At 42.9% G+C, this 22,007-nt stretch overlaps 1 protein-coding gene across 1 annotated transcript in view; it reads right to left on the bottom strand.

The window, feature by feature from the left end:
* The window catches only part of SLX9 (SLX9 ribosome biogenesis factor), a 290,807-nt gene extending 280,805 nt beyond the window's left edge, over positions 1-10,002 (bottom strand). Inside the window, exon 1 of the mRNA XM_073633478.1 lies at positions 9,763-10,002. Within this exon, the coding sequence (XP_073489579.1) occupies positions 9,763-9,921 (159 nt within the window). The 5' untranslated portion in view covers positions 9,922-10,002. The remainder of the gene's footprint in view (positions 1-9,762) is intronic.
* Positions 10,003-22,007: the final 12,005 nt, after the last annotated feature.

The raw sequence follows: 22,007 nt of genomic DNA, 5'->3' as shown, positions 1-22,007 counted from the left end.
AATATAATTCATGGGGGACAAGTCATTAAAATATTTTGCTATGACTCCACTCCCTTCCTATCAGTTCATTTTCCACTTTGATCACAGTGCCCCATTTTACACTGCACTCCTTTCCATTACAGCCCCCCCCTTTACAATACAGCCCCCCTTCACAACATAACTTCCCCCCTTTACAATACAGCACCCACCTTTATATTACAGCACCCCATTTACATCACAGTCCCCCCTTAACAGCATAGTCCTCCTCTTTCTACATTAGTGTCCCTATCCCCCCCTCCCCTCCATCATTACATCACAGTGCAGAACACAGGGAGGTGTGACAGGTCTGGATGGAGGGCAAGAGATTCCCAACCTATCCTGATTACAAGTGAGTGATTGATTGCTAGGACCACACCAGCAACCAATCACCCACTGTTAACTTGCAAAGTGGGGGCAACTCTGGCCCTTTGTCCCGCCCTCCTGTGAAGATGACAGCTGTAGCAGCAGTGGGGAAGGACAAGAAGACACACAGGCAGCCGAATGGACCAGCTGTGGTGGTCCGGACAGAACGGTCACTGGGTTCAGATCCAGACCGTGTTCTGCCATTTAGTGAGGTCTACTATACATGTATGGACGCTGCACACTTTTCTTATGTACCTTGGGTGTAATTCTTAGTATCTGTTCTTTTTCTATATACTGTATATAGATGCTGCACGTTACCACTTATCTTGCTCTGTACACTAGGTAACATTATCAGTTTCTGTTCTTATTTTGAAATGTACAGATTCTACACAATTATTCACTACTCGTGTTTCTGTATGTAGTTCTTAGCATCTGTTCTTTTTTTTTTTTATCATGGATGGATGCTGCACAGTACCGCTGCTCTTTTCTATACTGCAATTATTTTTCTTTTAGACCCCTTTCACACGGAGGCAGTTTTCATGCGTTTTAGCACTAAAAATAGCTCCTGTAAAGCACCTGAAAACTGCCTCTCAGGTCCCCCAGTGTGAAAGCCTGAGTTCTTTCACACTGGGGCGGTGCGCTTGCAGGACGGGAAAAAAAGTCCTGCAAGCAGCATCTTTGGGGCGGTGGGGGAGTGGTGTATACACCACTCCCCCACCACCCCTGCCCATTGGAATGCATGGGCACCGCTTCCGAAACGCCTTCTTGGGGGTTAAAAGTGCCCCGCTACCGCCCGAATAGCAGCGCCAAAGCGCCGATAAAAACGAGCGGTGCTTTACCATTACCACCGGCACCGCCCCAGTGTAAAAGTAGCCTTATTGTAATTCTCAATGTCTGTCCCTATTCTGAATATTATGGACACTTACTTGTTTATACTTGCTTTGCATTCAGATTGCTCTTCAGAGAGCATTTGACATTTGTTTATTGTGCAAACAATCATTCGTCCAAAAATCTCATCGTGTGTACTAGGCATTAGGGCTTGTTCTCACGTCCAGCAGTCCTTGCCCCCCTAATGAAAAGTTAACGGTTGAGGTGATGTGTTACTCACTCACTGCCTGTTTAACCCTCAAAAGGCAACTGCACAAACCCTCAAAAGGATAAGTTCACCTACAAAAAAAAAAAATAAATAATAAATGCACATTTTTATGCACTTAAAGAAAAACATGCATTTACTATTTTTTTTCTTAATAGCCTGTAAAAAATTTCAGGCTCCTGCAGACTGAGGGTGAATGTATGCCCATACCTCCAATATGGTTAGTTAAGTCCAGGAAGATTAAATGAACTACGTGGATGCTCAACAGCGCCCTCTTAGTTGAGAACTACAAGCCCTCTGCCACAAAGACTGTCGGTAGTTGTAGTCTATTCATTCACAGAACTCTGTAAATTAATGATGTGGCCATGGAGGCAGAGCCCTGAACGGCCGCACTCCTCAAATTGTGACAGCGGATGCACAGAGAAGATCCCCGGCCCACATCCCCCCTTCCCTGTGACAGCGGGCCGGAGATCTTCTCTGCGCATCCGCTGTCACACTTTGAAAATAGTGCAACCATGCAGGGCCCCACATGTAACATGTTCCTGAAGGTGAACTTATCCTTTAAAACTTAAAATTTGTGACATTTGGCAGTGATAATACCCACTAAATGCAACACATGGCTTGAATTTTGCTGTGAAATGTCTAAAGTCCAGAGCGGCTGCATGCCCTTGCTCAAGTTTGCCGTGAATTCATGTCTGCTTATACCACTCCCTAGCCGATGCATGTCTCAACAAGCCCATTTTTTCTAGTTTTGGATGTAGCAATAATGCCTGTAAGGCATTATTGCTATCAAGGGCTCCATTAGAGAAATTTCCACATTTCCTGTTCTCTATGATAGTAGACAGGAAGTCGAGTTAAACATGCTTGAAACTAGGTAGGGAACTGCTAGAGCACCTGTCTTATTTTTATTGTTCTTGATTTCCCTGTTGCAGATTTTCTCTAAAGGCGGCCATACATGGATCAAAATTTGAGCCAGTTCAGCAGGGACCAGGAGAAGGACAGGCTGGCTGTATATAAGTCAATCTACCAATTGTCTTCTGTACAAGCACCCTGTTGGAAAACTTCTTGCACAATCAGAGCTGACAGGGCTGATCAGTGTATTCTGACAGAGGGGGGAAGTCTCCACACCATCAGAATACAACTTAACAGGGAAGATTCCCCCATCCATATTAAGCGTGTGAATAGGGGAATTGGGTCAGTTTTTTTTTTGTATTTATTCAATCTGCCGGATAAATGAAAAAAAAATAATCATGTATGGGCTGCTTAAAAGGGAGCTTCAGTCATTTTTGTGTTTTTTTAAAGAGGTTGTAAACCTCTGGGGGGGGGACACCTGCAATACAAAGGCATAATAAGCTAGTATGCATCGTATACTTGCTCATTATGAAATACTTACCTTAGAACAATGCCCTGCAGTGCCGTCCGAACCCATGGCCGACATCTTTCACTGGATTGACTTTACGACACAGGCCCTGAAAAAACGGCACCAGCTGGGGAGAGGAGAACTTCCGTGAAAATTAAAAGTCAGCAGCTACAAGAACTGTAGCTGCTGATTTTTAACCTCAATACTGGGCACTTTCACCCCCTTTCCTGCCCAGGCCAATTTTCAGCTTTTAGTGCTGTCACACTTTAAATGATAAATACAAATAGGGCTTTCTTTTGGTGGTATTTATTTACCACTGGGGGTTTTTAGTTTTTGCGCTACAAATGAAAAAAAGACCAAACATTTTGAAAAAAAGTGTGTTTTTCTTAGTTTGTTATAACATTTTGCAAGTAAGTAATTTTCCTTCATAAATTTTGAGCAAAATTTATATTGCTACATTTCTTTGGTAAAAATAACCCAAATCAGTGTATATTATTTGGTCTGTGTGAAAGATGTAGGCTACTTTCACACTGGAGCGTTGGGGGCGTCGACAGTAAAGACAGTATTTTTAGTGGCGCTTTACCGTCGTGCTTTTAACCCCCGCTAGCGGCCGGAAAAAAAAAAAAAAAAGTTATAACTGCCCACAAAGCGCCACATTGCCGGCGCTGCCCATTGATTTCAATAGGCAGGGGCGCTTTAGGAGCAGTGTATACACCACTCCTATAGTGCTGCAAAGATGCGGCTTGCAGGACTTTTTTTTACCGTCCTGCCAGCGCACCGCTCCAGTGTGAAAGCAATCAGGCTTTTACACTGGAGTGAGGAGAAGCTCTTTGCAGGTGCTATTTTTAGCGCTATAATGCCTGTAAAGTGCCTCAGTGTGAAAGCAGCCTTGGGCCTCTTTCACATGAGCGATCCGTTCAGGTCCGCTTCTCAGTTTTTTAGGCGGACCTGAATGGATGCTCCATAGACCTTCATGGAGCGTCGGATGTCAGCGGTGACATGTCCGCTGACATCCGACCCGCTCCGAAACACTGTAACGGAGGAAAAACCTACTTTTCCATCCGTTTTCAGATCGGGCGACGACGGACTCTACGGTCCGTCATCATCCATCCCCCCATAGGGGAGAGCGGCACTCTGACAGGTCCGTCGCTGCACACCTGTCATCTGCCTGCTCAGCGGGGATCCATGGAGCAATCCCCGCTGAGCAAGCGGATGTTCACGGGGCGGATCATCACGGATCCGTCCCGTGTGAAAGGACCCTTAAAATCTACAAGCTATGGTACCAATCATTGCAAATGTATCACAGCTGATGTACTGCCGGCCTCTCTCATTTCTTGAGGCCCTAACATGTCAAGAAAGTACAAACATCCCCAAAAATTATCCCTTTTTAGAAGGTAGACAGTCAAAGGTATTCCGTAAAAGGCATGCTGAGTTTTTTGAATTTGTAAATTTTTTCCAAAATTCTTTGAAAAATGAAAAAAAAATGTATTTTTTTCCCCACAAAAATGTCATATTAACAAGTTATTTCTCACACACGGCATAGACATACTTGCAACTACATCCCAAAACACATTCTGCTACTTGATCCTGAGTATGGCGATACCAACATAGAGAAGCGCAACATCCAAGGAGTACTTCAGGCATTATCCATATTAAGACCAGACCTGATTCCGACACTTTTTGTTTACAAGTAAAAATCTGTATTTTTGATATATAACGTTTGGGGGTGCTAAGCCATTTTCTATTTTTGTAGAAGAGGCCCTATAGAATAAAATAGTGGGTTTTTCAAATTTTTATGTCACACGGTATTTGCTCAGCAGTTTTTTAAATGCAATTTAACACACTAACGCATAAATACATTTTAACGAATTTCAATGCACACAGGGACAATAAAATACCCACATTTTTTGTAAAATTTAAAATATGGTGTTGCGCCGGGTAAATAGATACCAAACATGTCACGCTTTAAAATTGCGCACATTTGTGAAATGGCGCCAAGCTTCGGTACAGTAATACCTCGGGCGAGTAACGCGGTTAATGAGCGTTTCGCAATAAGAGCTATTATTTTTTTTAAATACTGACTCTGTTTGCGAGCGTTGTCTGCGGTGCCTCAAGCCTCTGCTGTGTGCAGTACCGCATTTGGCCAGAGGTGCAGGGGTGCTGGTGACACATGGACCTGCTCGGTTGCAATCGGAGCCGCTCGGATACACTCGGTTCCTGAGTGTTTCCAAGCCTCTCTGAGTGTTTCCGAGCGGTTTCCGAAGCCCCCCTATCTCTGGCCACATGCGGTACCGCATACAACAGAAGTCACTGTGGAACCAATTATCTGACTTTCCACTGACTTCTATGGGGAAACTCGCTTTGATATACGAGTGCTTTGGATTACAAGCATCCTTCTGGAACGAATTATGCTCGTAAAACAAGGTACCACTGTATTTAAAAATCTCCATAGGTGACGCTTTATAAGTCTTTATTGGTTACCAGTTTAGCGTTACAGTGGATATAAAATGTCAGGTTTCTGTGATGTAAAAAAATTAGACAAAGATAAATAATTTCTGAACATTTTCCACCTTTAAATGTGACCTATAAACTGTACAACTCAGTTGATCAACAAACTGATATCTTTTAGGTGGAGGGAAGTAAAACTAAAAAAATATGGTTGCATAAGTGTGCACACCCCTAAACTAACACTTTGTTGACGTACCTTTTGATCTTTTATTACAGTACCCGGTCTTTTTGGGTACAAGTCTATCAGCATGGCACATCTTGACTTGGCAATATTTGCCCACTCTTCTTTGCAAAAACACTCCAAATCTGTCAGACTGCAAGGGCATCTCCTGTGCACAGCCCTCTTCAGATCACCCCACAGATTTTCAATGGGAATCAGGTCTGGGCTCTGGCTGAGCCATCCCTAAACTTCAATCTTCTTCTGGGGAAGCCATTCTTTTGTTGATTTGGATGTATGCTTTGGGTTGTTGCCATGCTGAAAGATGAAGTTTTTCTTCATGTTCAGCTTTCTAGCAAAAGCCTGATGGTTTTGTGCCAATATTGACTGGTATTTGGAACTGTTCATAATTCACTCTACCTTGATTAAGGTCCCTGTTCCAGCTGAAGAAAAACAGCCCCAAAGCATAATGCTGCTACCACCATGCTTCACTGAGGGTATGGTGTTCTTTTGGTGATGACCAGTGTTTTTGTGTCAAACATATCTTTTGGAATTATGGCCAAAAAGTTCAACCTTGGTTTCATCAGACCAGAACACATTTTCCCATATGCTATTGTTAGACTTGAGATGCGTTTTTGCAAAATTTAGCCGGGCTTGGATGTTTTTTTGTCATAAGAAAAGTCTTCCGTCTTGCCACTCTACCCCATAGCCCAGACATATGAAGAATACAGGAGATTGTTGTCACATGTACCATACAGCCAGTACTTGCCATATATTTCTGCAACTCCTTTAACCACCTACCACCCGGCCACTGCACATATACAGCCGGTTGGGCGCTCCCTTCTTCTGAGGAGACGTTCAGGAATGTCCCTCAGAAGGAGGGGGATTGCGCGCACGCGTGCCCACGCAGCGGAGAGATCCAGATGCGCCCGTGTCACCCGGACACGGCGCATCTCCGATTGCCAGGAGGGCTCTGTGATTGGCCCTCCTGATCACATGACGGCTGTGTCCAATCACAGCCATCATCTGATGTAAATAGAGAGCTGGTTGCTAGGCGATCGGCTCCCCCCTTCTCACACGGAAGTTGTCAGCGAGTAGAGAGCAGATCGCTGCAGCCAGCCGGTGATCAGTGGGTATGAGCTGATTTTTACACACTGATCACTGGCCCAGTGTCCCCACACAATGTAAACACACAATGACCCCAAAATAGCATTCCCAAAACACTGTCCCCACACAGTAAAAACACCTGTCCCCCACATATGTAACAGTAAAATCATATGTCCCAATGATCATCTGCGCACATCTGTCCGTGATCACACAAACCAATTATTATAGACTTAACGGGATTTTTTTTTACCAAAGACATGTAGTAGACTACATTTTGGCTTAAATTTATGACAAAATTTGATTTTATTGAATTTCTTTTAAAACAAAAAGTAGAAAATATTTTTTTTTCAAAATTTCCGCTCTTAATTTTGCTTATAAATTGCAAAAAATAAAAAACTGATTTATGAATAAATATCACCAAAAGAAAGCTCTATTTGTGTGAACAAAATGATAAAAAATTAATTTGGGTAGAGTGTTGCATGACCGCGCAATTCCTATTGAAAGTGCAAGAGCGCTGAAAGCTGAAAATTGGCCTGGGAAGGAAGGGGGTGAAAGTGCCCAGTATTGAAGTGGTAATGTTGCCATAGGCCTCTTAACAGCCTCCCTGACCAGTTCTCTTCTTGTCGTTTCATAAATTTTAGAGGGATGTCCAGTTCTTGGTAACGTCACTGTTGTGCCATATTTTCTCCACTCGATGATGACTGTCTTCGCTGTGTACCATGGTATATCTAATGCCTTGGACATTCTTTTGTACCCTTCTCCTGACTGATACCTTTTAGCAATGAGATCCCTCTGATGCTTTGGAAGCTCTCTGCGGATCATGGCTTCTGCTGTAGGATGCGACTAATGCTGGCCATACACTATACGAAAAATCGACCAAACCCATTTTCAAAATACGAACATTCGGCTGTGAGAGCAAACGATAGTGCCATCATGTAATGACCGATAAATCATTCAGTGGACATAAACTAATCAATTTTTTGTTTTTTTTACATATACCTAGTGCAGACAGTCCAGGACGGGAAACACATTAACCTTTCAATTTATCGTTCGTTCGGCAGAAAATTTCCAAACTTGTCCTTTGATTTTTCGGCTCAAAAACGTCCCAACGATTATCGATTTTGTGCCCATTAACTGGCCGAAAAACGAACTGTCTAAATGACCAAACTCCGGGCGATTTTTCGTATAGTGTATGGCTAGCATAAGAAAATGTCAGGAAAGACCTAACAGCTGAACTTTATTTGGGGTTAATCAGAGGCACTTTAAATTATGGCAGCTGTGTACTGATTCCTATTTAACACAAGTATGAATGTGATTGCTTAATTCTGAACACAGCTACATCCCCAGTTATAAGAGGGTGTGCACACTTATGCATCCACATTATTTTAGTTTTTTATTTTTACTCCCTCCCCCCCTAAAATATTTGTTGATATTTGTATGAGTTGTACAGTTTATAGGTCACATTAAAAGGTGAAAAAAGAAATGATTTATCTTTGACTCATTTTTTTACATCACAGAAACCTGACATTTTAACAGGGGTGTGTAGACTTTTTATATCCACTGTACACAGGGGGTCTGGTGCTAGAATTATTGCTCTTGCTTTGAAGTTTGCGGTGATACCTCACGTGTGGTGCGATCACTGTTTACGTATGCGTACGGAACCAGCATGTGCTTTCGCCTTTGAACGCAAGCACAGGGGCACTTTAAATTATTTGTTGGTGGGCCACCGGTGCACTTGTACACTCTGACAGATGCTGATCGTCCACGGGCGGACACTGACAGATGTTGATGTCACAATAGACCACTATTGCAGATGTTTTTTGCACTGGTACAGATGTTCATAAGGACACAGATGCGATGGGGCACGGTGACATATTTTTGTGCACTGATACAGATATTCATGGGGACACTGTGACACACGTTTTGTACACTGGTACAGATGTGATGGGACACCGACAGATGTTTGTGCGCACTGGTACAGATGTTTTATGGGGAAAGGGATAGTGGTGCCTGGTGTACTGTATGTGGGGGATCTGTGACAGCTATGTGTGTAAAATCATCCTTACACACAGAGCTGTCATGGAGCTTGCAGATTCCCCCACTCCTCAGTGGGGAGAACTATCACAGAGACATGTGTCTCCATTTACACTGTGAAGGCTGTGATTGGACATGGCCATCACGTGATTGGGGGGGCGCAATCACAGTGCCAATATTCCGATCCCATCTTGGCTGTGTCCAGTGATCACAACCATCATAGGATCACGCGCCCGCAAGCGGGCTCTCGTTCTGAGGGACGTTCCTGAATGTCCATGCAGAACGTCGAAAGGCCCATCTGGCCGTTTATGTACAGTGGCCAGGTGGGAGGAGGTTAATAAACAGACACTCAACCAACCCAAGGATCCAGAACTGTCCTCACATGGGCCAGTTTCTTCACCAGACTTCTGACCCAAGCGTTGGCATGTTAACTGTGGGCAGCCAGCTGTGTCTCCTTGCAGCTTTACAGCCGAAGTCCCACTGCATGTGAGCGAACTGCATTGCCCTTTGTGATTGGTCCCGCGGTCAGGCTGGGGGAGGGGGGGGGGGGAGAACTTCCACTCGGATTACCTAAGCCCGTGGTTCTCAACCTAAGTACCCCCAACAGTCCATGTTTTCAGGTTTTCCTTTACTTTGCACAGCTGCTTTAATTTAATATCAATGACATGGTACTGATAAGGGCCATTTTATCTATGGGAAGTTCCCAAAACATGGCTCGTTGGGGTTACTTGAGGACTGAGGTTGAGAATCACTAACCTATGTGATCCTAGAGGTGCAGGTGCATGTCAAAACAAGATACCGGCTTCCCCTCCCCCAATGAAAATACAATTCAAATGTAGCAGAGGAGGGTGAAGCTGGCACTAGAACAGGAAGCGAGGGGAAGTCTTTCTAATGAACAGAGAAAGCAGGCAGCAGTAAAACCTAACAAGGATAACCCTTCCCTGCTCCACCCCAACCTAGGAAACAAAGTTTTGGCTACAGATATCCTTCTTATTGGAGTCAGTGGCACCCAAGGCTGGCAGGCACAGAATAGTATGGTTCCCTGTTGGTGGAGAAGCCGCGCAGAGCACGCTGGGAAGAGGTCCTCCTTACACACAGACACGTGGATGAGCGCACTCTCACCTTTCCTCCCTCCTGCTTGCTCCAGGCCAATGGCTCGGGCTGCTCCCCATCTGTAGGGAGCTTATATTCGGACACAGCCGGCACATTCTCCTCCTGGGAGCCGACCCGGACCGCAGTATGGTGGAGCTTCTGCCGAGTATGTTTTATTTTCCCCACCATGTTTCACTCTGTCGGAAGTGAGAGCTGCGTGTCCATGACAACGTCCGGCTCGGATATCCTTCCCCTTCACCCGATCATTGACGTTCCGCAGTGACGCCTGGGGGGTCAATAGTGTGTGCAGATCTGTTCACTGAGCTGGTGAAATGAAGAAACAGTCATAGAGCCTGCAGTGTTGTCCTGTGAGGACTGCCATGGCTCTTTATCTCATTGTCATCCAGTCAATATAGCAATGGAACTAATCATTTATTAGTTTATTAGCTTTTACCGTTTAAATAAGTATATAGTTGATAAGGTTGAATAAAGACACTCAGGTCAACATATGTGTGTGTGTGTTTCACTACTAAGGATGAGCTCTGGTGTGTTCGCACAGCTCACGTGCAGAGCCCGCCAGGAAGTCGGCGCTGCGCTAATCACAGGCAGTGAGACATTTCCCGATCTCTGCAGCCGCACATCGGGACAATGTCTCACTGCCTGTGATTAGCGCAGCTCAGTGCCAACTTCCTGGCGGGCTCTGCATGTGGGCTGTGCGAACAAGCCTGAGCTCATCCTTTTTCACTACCATTTTCTGTATCCCTATATATTATGTTCACTAAGAAACATCTAAACTTTTTGAATTTACACTTCTTGCTGACACCACTAGCTGTGGAAGGGTGTTCCACATCCATACCACTCTAACAGTAAATAATCTCGTACACAGTTTAACCTCTTCGCGACTGCACTATAGTCGAATGACGGCTACGGTGCGGTCACACATTGCTGACAGCGTGAGAGGAGATTTGATAAGCGACAATCCACACAGGGGACATCTACACTCATAATCAAGGCGCTGATCATCACTGCAGCCCCAACAGTGCCCACCAGTGCTGCCAATCCATGCCCACCAGTGCTGCCTGTCAGTTCCCATCAGTAGTGCCTATCAGTGCTGCATATCAGTGCAGCTTTATCAGTGCTGCCTCATCGGTGCCTCCTCATCAGAACCCATTAGTGCAGCCTCATCAGTGCCTCCTTATCAGTCCCCATTAGTGCAGCCTCATCTGTGAAGCACATCATTGCAGCCTCATCAGCACACATCAGTGAAGGAAAAAATTACTTATTTACCAAACTTTATAACAGAAACTAAGAAAAAACTTTTTTTTTTTAATTTTCAGGGTTTTTTTGTTTGTTTAGCAAAACATAAAAAACCCAGTGGTGATTAACCGCTTCAGCCCCAGAAGATTTTACCCCCTTCCGGATCAGAGCACTTTTTTGTGATTCAGCACTGCGTCACTTTAACTGACAATTGCGCGGTCGTGCGACGTTGCACCCAAACAAAATTGACGTCCTTTTTTTCCCACAAATAGAGCTTTCCTTTGGTGGTATTTGATCACCTCTGTGGTTTTTTTTTTTTGCCCTATAAACAAAAAAAAGAGCAACAATTTTGAAAAAAACGCAATATTTTTTACTTTTTGCTATAATAAATATCCTCCAAAAATATATTTAAAAAACTATTTTTTTCCTCAGTTTAGGCCGATATGTATTCTTCTACATATTCCAGCTGATAACCACAGCCCCAATTTATTATACAACAGTCACTGACAAAAATAAAAATCCAATAGAATATGTATCTCTTTCCTATATTATCAAAAACATATCAAAATTGGCTAGCATAAGCTTTACAGGAGAAGTATGGTCAAAGCTCTTTTGGCCATACTTGTTCTGGAGATCACAGGAGTGCACTTAGTTCTGCACTCCTGTGACTCAGATTCAGCCATCAGCAGGCTAAAGTCCACTCTCAGCCAATGTCACACAGCCAGTCCAGGCTCTGCACGGATCCCAACAATAATGTCGGGATACGCCCAAATGCTTAAAGCGGGGTTCCACCCAAATTTTGAACACTATCTGTATGTATTCTCTTCCTTGCCTAGATGCTGACATGCCGTTTAAAAAAATTTAAATTGCCGTAATTATTTTTCTATTCTTCTTTGCACTTCCTGGTTCTCCTCCCGTGGGAGTAGGCGTGTTTCTAGCCTCTCCCAGACTCCTGGGAGCTAGTCTCAGGCTTCCCAGGATGCCACTGAGCATGTGCAGGAACGAGCAGTGAATGCTGGGAGCACAGCATTCACCACATCCAGGAAATAAATGCTTGTGGGCTTCAAATGACCACAATGAAGATGGAAACCGCCTGCAGTGAATAATATAAGTTATTCTTTCCGACGAAATCTGACACAGGCGGACATATTACACACAATATGTGAGTATGTAATGCTGAGAAGAAAAGTTTGTGAATGAACTAAAAAAAAAAAAAAACGATAGATAGGTGGACCCCCGCTTTAACTGACAGCTGAATCAGCCTCTCAGCGTGCTGCTGTGAGCCTGAGCCAGCCGCTCCCGCTCTCCCACACAGTGTGGCACCAGTGAGCGTTAGAGGGCAGACCATGTGGCTGACAGTCACCGCTCTGTGCTCAGAGCAGACCCAAGAACTGATTGATCAGTGGTCTTTGATCGCTTAGTTCTCAATGTAGAGGTGGTGGGGGCCAGCTGCAGCTCGGATCAGTGCTGTAACCATCTAAGTGATTTAAAATGCTTGTTTTTTGGGTCCCACACCTCTTTTAAGTCAGAAAGAAGGGTATTTTTTTGCCCACTTTTCTTGACACTTTAAAATGTATTTCCACTTTTGCAGTAAAATTTGAGAACCATCTACTATATTACTATACAGTATTTTATGTGTTCCCAACTGTGCAGTTAAGGCCGGCCATACACAGTTGGAATCGTTAATGGGCAGACTGAATGTACCAAGTTGACCGATCGATCAACTTGGGTACAACCAGCCTACCGGATTCTCTTGTGGTTATCGCTAGCGGCTGCTATAACTGCTAGCAATAATCACTGTCTTCTCCTGGTGGGGACAGCTTCCCTCACCCCCCTGCTGGGAGAAGAAAATTACTGATTCCCCTGTCAACACTGTCTGTGTTGATGGGGGAATTGTGTGAATTTCTTTTTAAGTGTATTAACATACAATGTACTACCCAAGGTTTGAGATCTGTAACCCTTTGTTAGGACAGACAATGTGTACATCAAGTTTACAGCTGATTTAAACGATCTGGCAGCATAGTACAGACAGGTTTAATAATGGGAAACATTAACAGATTGATGACCGTTTATCTTACATATACAGCGGCAAGGCAGCTCTACTGCATCGAACAACATATCTAGTACATTACGTTACATTAGTACGCTGGCCCGCTGGTGCTGTGATTTGCTCCAGCACCGATCAGTCTTCAGATCCAGGCCAATATTCTGATTTAGGAGCGGTGGGAAAGCGAAGAAAAGTGCTTGCTGCTGAGTGACCAGCCCAACTCCAAGCAGCAAAAAGTATCCCGTGCAGTGGTTCTGTGTCCACACTGCATGGGTTAAAAACCCATTTTGTCCAAGGAAGAGGAGAAACAGTTTTACTCACCTGATCCTCCGCTCCCCTGGCAGATGGCACTCCCCCACGATCTGACGGTGGAATGTTTCTTGGCATCCTTACGTCTAGAGCAATGGGCCCTGGTCTGGTTTTGATGGCACCAGGCCCCTAGACCAATATAGTGTGTTGGGTGCTGGGGCTGCAAGGACTGGTCTATCTGCAGGGAGGAGTGAAGGATTGGGTAAGTGTATCTCCTTTTATTGTTCCACTAGACCAGAACAAGCAATTAACCCTTGCAGTGTGGGCACAACCTCACTGCAAGGGATAACTTTTTATTTGCCTGGAAATGCTTGTATGGAGAAAGCACAGGTTTATTTCTTTAGAATGTCTGCAGCTCTAGGTCTTGGGTCCTGCTTCCGCAAGAATGTCATTTGCAGAGTTTTTATATTCTCCCAGTGATGTGTTTTTTTTTCCTTTCTCTGATGTCCAAGACTGCCCAGTTCACCTAGTTTGGTCCTAGTGACTTTTACTGTGGTTGTGATTTGGATAGAAACCATGTTGGACTTCAGCCCCATTGCTCAGAGACTGTGTGCTTAGCTTTACAGCAATTAGAAAGATAATGATCTGCAACTTAGTGTTTGAAAATCATTTGTGTAGCGTGAAACCCCAGTAGGCCCTATTTACAAAAGCAGAATAGGACTATCTATGGCTCTGTGCCAAAGAGAAATACAATTTTATTTTTGCAAAGCAGTTGTTTATTTCCCTTGCAACTAAAAGAGAACTAAATGTGCACTTCAACATCCTTCCCAGTCCTCGTGTCTCTGTTTGATAAAGAATTATTGTGGTTCACTGAATCCTAGCCTTACTAATTATATTAACAGTAGGCATACTGCAATAATGTTTTTATATAATTGCACTATTGCGATGAGTTTCTAGGCATAATAATACCCCAGAGAAAGCACTTTCTTCTACATATGAAGTTACTTTGCTATGGTTTTGTTACAGTCTTACAGGACTGATATACCAATAAGTTGACCTCCTACACTAGTAGCCGGTACCCATGGTACTCACAAACTACCATACAGGGATACAACTTTTCATGACTACTGTGGCTTACTCTGAACCTGATCTTAAGTAATTCAAATAGCTTTAATCAATAATCAGTTCAGGGGAAATTAACTAAGTGTAGTTACTCAGTAATAAATCAGATTTTCATTTTGCTACAGTCATACTGATACAAGTCAGATTATGTATAATTTGTTTCCTTGGGTACGTCACTTTGCATCTTGCATTTTCAAATGAATAAACCTGCAAGTTGTTATTAACTGTCAGGAACCTCAGAGCATCCATGCTAATTTTCATGCGTATGTGCAGAGATGTGAGCATAGATGTGTAACTTGATATGCAAGAATGAGAACGCATGGGTGAGCCCACAGATGCTGGCACCCAGCAGCCTATTTTAAAGGCTCTGTTGGCCATACTTCTCTTGTGGGTCACAGGAGTACTTAGTTCTGCACTCCTGTGACAAATGTTCAGCTGACAGCAGGCTAATGTCTGCTGTCGGCTCATATCACTCAGCTGGTCCAGACACAGGATCCACCCAGATGTCTGACCAGATGTCTGACCGGCAGCGGGCTCAGCCTTTCAGCATGATACTGAGAGCCTGAGACAGCCACTCCTGCCCCCTCCACAGCACATCACTCCAGTATGCTCTGGAGGGCAGAGCACTGACAGTCACCAGCTTTCTGCTCACTGAAGATGGAGAACTGAGTGATCAGTAATCTTTTTTTTTTATTCTTTTTATTGACAAGGTATATAAAAACAGTTTGGCATGACAACCATGACGCTCAACGTGAGCGTTAAGAAATATAAAATTCCGTACACAAAGATCAAGAAAATGGATGTTTATATATGAATTATTGAAGCTTTTGATGAGGAAAATAGTGACACAATACTTTCTGAGCAGTTGAATCCAGGCTAAAAAAACTCAACAATTCCAGATAGTATACCAAAAAGTATATATTCGGATTTAGATTTAGGGAACTTCATACAATACGTAGCTTATGTATTATGGTGAGAGTGGAGGAGCACCATACATCCCACACCCTACTATATTTACCTGGACAACCCCCGATGTTCAAAAATTACCGGTAGTTTTTTTATAAGGAAGTATCTGATTCACCATCCTTATCCATTGACGGATAGACGGCAGAGCAGACTGATTCTATTTAAGACTGGTTCCAACCAATCAATCAAGTGGCGTAGGAGTCAAGCCAAATAGTAGCAGTATAGGTGATCAGTAATCTTTGATTGCTCGGTTTTGGTATTCGAGGCGGCAGAGACAAGTGCAGCTTCGGACCAATGGTGCATCCACCTAGGTACGTATGATTGTTTTTTTTTTTTAAATCCCACTCGTCTCTTTAATCCTGAGGCTTGCCTAGTAGTATTGTTTGATGGTGTTCAGCTTTACTTTTTTGACTTGTGCTCCTGAAAGCTTGCTCAATCGTGTCCTTACTCGGCTTCATCTGACCCCTCTTTGGATTCCCCTTGCCTGCCTACGTCTGCTACTGATTTGTGTTACCGACCCCGGCCTGCACTTTTGACTATGATTCTGCCTGCTGATTTTGTACCTCGCCGCCAGCATGTTGCCGACCCCTGCCTGTCTCTGATCTGGACTTTGTTCATTAATCTGTACCTATCTGCCTGTTTGTTATCAAACTCAGCCTGTGACCTGCTACTGTGCTTCTGCCCATCCAACATCAGCATTTCCAAGTTCAAGTTTGCTGCACCAACTTCTTGGCAAGTGAGCCCTTCTGCTGCCCTGGAAGTACATGTCTCCACCACTAGGGGTGCTTGGTCTGGAATTGTTCAGGAGGCCACCTTCAACATCTTGATCTCTGATAACCAATACATGACACTAACCATAAGTTAGTATGGTCTTTTCTTGGTTTCTTACATTAGCAGAGACCAAAAATTTGTAAGAATTACTGAAATCAGTTTGCCCTACTTCGCCGTAGTTCAATCTTAGGCCTGATCTTAAATTGGCCATATACATATGTAGTGATGTCTATATGGTCTGATTGGATTCCAGCTCTCTTGAACCACTTAACCATTTGCAGGACAAAAGAAAACCTGAACTATCTCTAGAGGGTCCACTTAAAATTGAATAAGGGTATACATGTTGCAACTGAACAGTCCTCATTCATGGCCTCGTCCATATACAGTAGGCATTGAAAATAGGTGGTTGGGTTGCATTTTTACTGCTTCTTACCACCAATGAACACCACTCACAATTGTTAAAATGGGGAGTGGATGGATATGTACACATGGCAGCATTAGTGTTGCCTTGTGTTGCAGATAAACAAAAATAATGCTGCCCGAGTTCAGCAGGCATTAATGCTTTGCAATTTCCTCCTCTACATGATCTAGTGACGAGACGAAACCCAAACTTGACATGCTCTATACACCAGCTTCTTCCCACATAGTTGGGTAAGCAATTTCTGCGTACCTTGAGGTGGTTTTATATACTTCTGGGGTCCCCTTTCCCTGCTTTGATGATAATGGGCATTGTGTATTAAGTGAAGGCATAACAGGTTTCTATGGACCATCCTCAACCTGGTAGTTATCCAATTAAGCATCTTTGTATGTGCAAGATAATAGTATTTTAAATTGTGGGATCTTCATGTTAGTAATCATATGTTAATCTATACAAAGGTCGGTGCCACCATGATCTTCTGTTGAAGAAGTGGATGGGGATTCATGAAAAATATGGAGGTGCTTGGGGCTCAGCATAACCTGTTTTTCTTTGAGATCCCAATCCATACATTGTATATTAATGTGACAATTCATTATTAACACAATATAGTTTGCCAGGTCCGCAATAGAGGCTTTCATGTTGATTCATTGTAATGTATATGCACAGCATGTTTTATTCGTTTTTGTTTTTGTTTTTTTGTGCAGAATAAAACTACAAATGTTTTAACTAAGGATTTGGATCATTACTGTACCTTTAAAGTTTCATAAATTGCCTTTTTTTGAGTCCCTGCTAGAGCACCAACCCCCAGGACGGTCTTGCTGGTGGCAGCTAGCACATCAGATGAACCAATGTGGAGCACAAAGGATAGCAGTTAAGGTCAGACCAAAGTTCATCTACTAGAAAGTAGAGCTTATTTCAGTGGGAATGCAGTGGAACGCACCATGTAGGGGGAAAAACCAGACGGATAGAAAAGTAAAAGCAGCACATATTACACAAGTTATACATGATTAGGTACACAGTTAACCCCTTTTATTGCCCCTGTTAACCCCTTCCCAGCCAGTGTCATTAGTACAGAGTCAGTGTACAGTATTATCACTAATGGCTGTATTAGTGTCACTAGTGGTGTCAGTTAGTGACCCTTCTAGATAGTGTCTTTTAGCGCCAGATTGCCCGCCACCCTATCGCAGTCACACTAAATTACTGATCACTGCCATTACAGTATAGCATCTATAGCTGTGTAAATTCCAGTATATATACAATAGTTTGTAGACGCTATATCTTTCACACTTATTGGGTTTTTTTTTTTTTTTTACCAAAGACATGCAGCAGTATATATTTTGGCCTACATTTGAGAAGAAATGTAATTTTTTTATTTTTTTATTTTACTGGATATGTTTTATAACAGAAAGTAGAAAATATAGTTTTTTGTTTTCAAAATGTTTGGTCTTTTTTTGTTTATATCACAAAAAAAAAAAACAGTGGTGATCAAATGCCACCAAAAGAACCTCTATTTGTTTGAAAAATCAAAATTTTATTTGCGTACAGTGTTGCATGACTGTGCAATTGCCAGTTAACCACTTTTGGACAAGCCACCGCAGTTTTACTGCAGCAGGTTGGCTCGGCTGGGCAAATCTACGTTACCTTATGTTGCTTTTCCTTTTGGCCACTAGGGCCGCGCATGCTAGGGTTGCCACCTCATCCCTTTAAACCCGAACACATATTAATTACACAGGTTCTGAGGCTAATTTGATGCCGATAAGGCACCAAGTGAGTTTAATTACCACCTTAATAACCCACAGAACCTGTGTAATTCATGTGTGTTCGGGTTTAAAGGGATGAGGTGGCAGCCCTAGCACACACATGCCCGCAGCACGTGCCTGGCGGGTGGGATGACCGCCCGGCACCCGCGGTCGCTCGTGACAGAGCGAGAACCGGGATCTGTGTGTGTAAACACACAAATCCCAGTTCTTTTAGGGGGGGTAGAAACAGATTGTGTGTTCATACTAAGTATGAACACAGATCTCTCTCTCCTCCCTACAGTTGGAACACACCTAGGGAACACAGTTAATCACTTGATCGCCCCCTAGTGTTAACCCCTTCCCTGCAAGTGACATTTAAACAGTAATCACTGCATTTGTATAGCACTGATCGCTGTATAATTGTCAGAGGTCCCAAAAAATATGTCAAAAGTGTCCAATTTGTCCGTCGCAATATTGAAGTTCCGATAAAAATCGCAGATCGACGCCATTACTAGTAAAAAAAAAAAAATAATAATAAAAATGCCATAAATCTATCCCCTATTTTGTAGACGCCATAACTTTTGTGCAAACCAATCAATATAAGCTTATTGCAAATTATTTTACCAAAAATATGTAGAAGAATACATATCGGCCTAAACGGAGGAAAAAAATTGTTTTTTTTTTAAAAAATGTGGGATAATTTTTATAGCAAAACGTAAAAGATTTTTTTTCAAAATTGGTGCTCTTCTTTTGTTTATAGCGCAAAAAATAAAAACTGCAGAGGTGATCAAATACCACCAAAAGCACTATTTTTGGGAAAAAAAGGACATCAATTTTGTTTGGGTACAGCGTCGCACGACTGCACAATTGTCAGCTAATACAGCGCAGTGCTGTATCGCAAAAAATGGCCTGGTCATTGGTTAAAGTAGCACAGCACCGAATAGCAAAAAAATCTTTGGTCATCAAGCTTTCACCTTGTGTACAATGTAAAGGGATCTGGAGAAGGTTCTGCCAATCACAGTCTGTGCCACGCTCCTCCAGCCTGTGCCCATGTTGTGTATGTGCTGGCACTAAAGGGGAAGTGAAACCTCAATTAATTAACATTTTATATGTCGCCCCATAGTGTTTAGCAATATGAGGACATGGAGGAAGCGGGCTGTCATTTATCAGAAGTGTATGTGCCCACATATGTGACGCCACTGTAATTTGGGCTTCACAAATAAGAAAAAAGAGGAAACAAACAGCTTAGAAGGAAACTGAAACTGGAGCATGCCCAGTAAATGACAAAAACGATTATAATTGACGTTGAACATTGATGTATATTTGGACTTTGAAGCACAAGCCGTGAGCACAAACAATAGTGCCATCATGTAATGACCGATAAATCGTTCAGTGGACATAAATGAATGCATTTTTTGTTTGTTTTTTTTTTTACATATACCTAGTACAGACAGTTCGGACAGGAAACACATTAACCTTTCAATTTATCGTTCGTTCGGCAGAAAATTTCCAAACTTGTCCTTTGTTTTTTCGGCTCAAAAATGTCCCAACTACTATCGATTTTGTGCCCATTAACTGGCCGAAAAATTAACGAACTGTTTAAATGACCGAATTTTGGCCGATTTTTCGTATAGTATATGGCCAGCATTAGGGCTCGTTCACATAAGCTTTGATACCTGAAGATTAATCCACATTCAGACCACTCTTTAGAGAGTATTTGGCAGGCGGTGAGGAGGTGTTGTATTGTCAAATCACTGCCTGCTTTAACCATTAGTGCCACACAACCATGACAGAGGGTATACTGTGAAGCAAAATGTACATCCCTGGCCGCTGCATCTGCAGCTAAAGGGGAAGTGGTTGGGGTGGTACAAAGGCAACTCAACAACAGGGTTTTACCATCCCTCAACCGCTAGTGTGAATGAGCCCTAACTGTAACCAATTTACAATAGCTGATATTTGAATTCCAACTCAACTCCTGACTCGTTTATTTTCCACGGTAGCCTGGTAACTTTTTTGGCATCTGTGGGGAAACCAGAACTGTCATAAATTAGACTTTTTGGAACCTTAGATTTTAAAACATGTAGGGATGATTTTAATGAATATTATATTCTATATTCTGTCTGGGTTGGGCTTTTGTAGGTTCATTAATTGTTTTCTCTCAAATTCGCACGCAACAACTTAGAATTTTCACACTTTATAAATATACTTTATACACACTATGCCCACAGCATTGCATATTTTCTCACCACCTCCGCTCCACCCAGCGTGTTTTGTGCTGTGATGTCTTTCACTACTAAAGAAATGTGTTACAGGGCTGACACTTTACCCATTAGTAAAACAAATAATTCTTAACTTTATAATCCTATTTTAGTTGTGTTTAGATTAATTCTGATCTAATTGTGCTGAACAGAGATTGAAGAAGCTCCAATGGAAGCATGCTGTTTTTTTTGTTTTTTTTTTTATCTGATGCTTTTCTATGCTACTTATGTGCTCAGTATGTGTACAAGGACAGGAGATCCACCCTTATTGTACAACTTTTCAGTTTTGCTGTGTTTTTATGTCACCCAAAACAAGAGGCAGAGGGTGTAGCTTGATTATGATGATCCTAATAGGAGTGCTTCCACTTTTCCTGCACCACCCCTCAACCTGGCTCAAGGCTTACCTACAGTACTGATCATCTCATGCCCAAATGATTCCTCTCAGCGCCTAGTGCAGATTATAGACCAGAGATATGTCAACCGACACTCTTTTCTCTGCTCCATGTCTACTAGGGCTGGTCATACATTATATAATTCTCTTATACAATTTTCCTTTAGATTTAACAAAACTATATAATATAAGCTCAAACCTAAACACTTTCAATTTGTATGCAATCAGGCAGGCCCTTGCACTTCATAGTTGAAAAGGAAACGGAGTACATAGTTTTTTAGTGGCCATACTATAGACGAAAAATCGTTTGGAAAACCTGTCGTTTGGACAGTTCGTTCGTTTATCGTCCAGTTAATGGGCAGAGATCTAAAATCGGCTGTGATGCTTTTGAGCCGAAAAATCAAAGGAGAAGTTTGGAAAACTTTGGCCGAACAGACGATAAATTGAAAGGTTAATGTATTTCTCGCCCGAACAGTTTGCACTGGGCTTATGTGACAAAATGAACGAAAAATTGAGTAATTTATGTCAGCTGAACGATTTATCGATCAAATTTCGGTCATTACATGATGACAAAATAGTTTGCTCTCACGACCATGTGTTCGTTTTTCGAAAACTCGTTCAAACTATTTTTTGACAGGTGTATGGCTAGCATTAGACTCCTTTCACACATGCCTTCAAGAGGAAGTAAAGCCTAAAAAAAACAAAAATATATACACCCTGCAAGGCAAAGTCATAATGAGCTAGTATGCATAGCATACTAGCTCATTCTGAATAACTTACCTCAGATTGAAGCCCCCGAAGCAACCCTCGTTCGCCTCCTCCGCCGTCGCCATCTATCCCGGAGTAACTTACGGGTATTGCGGCTCCGGCACTGTGACTGGCCGGAGCCGCGATGACGTCACTCCGGCGCATGCACGCGGGTGACAGCATGTTCGCCTTCACTAATGGCATGCTCAGTGCGCCTGCGCCATTGTCTACGGCACGCAGGCGCCGTAGACAGAGGTGCCCAGTTTTTGTAACATATACCATGCAGGTTAAGGAGATATTTCTTGCACCT

The sequence above is a fragment of the Aquarana catesbeiana genome, linkage group LG06, assembly GCF_042186555.1.
Source record: "Aquarana catesbeiana isolate 2022-GZ linkage group LG06, ASM4218655v1, whole genome shotgun sequence".
Classification (NCBI taxonomy): domain Eukaryota; kingdom Metazoa; phylum Chordata; class Amphibia; order Anura; family Ranidae; genus Aquarana; species Aquarana catesbeiana.
This window is presented reverse-complemented; position numbering and strand designations above follow the sequence as displayed.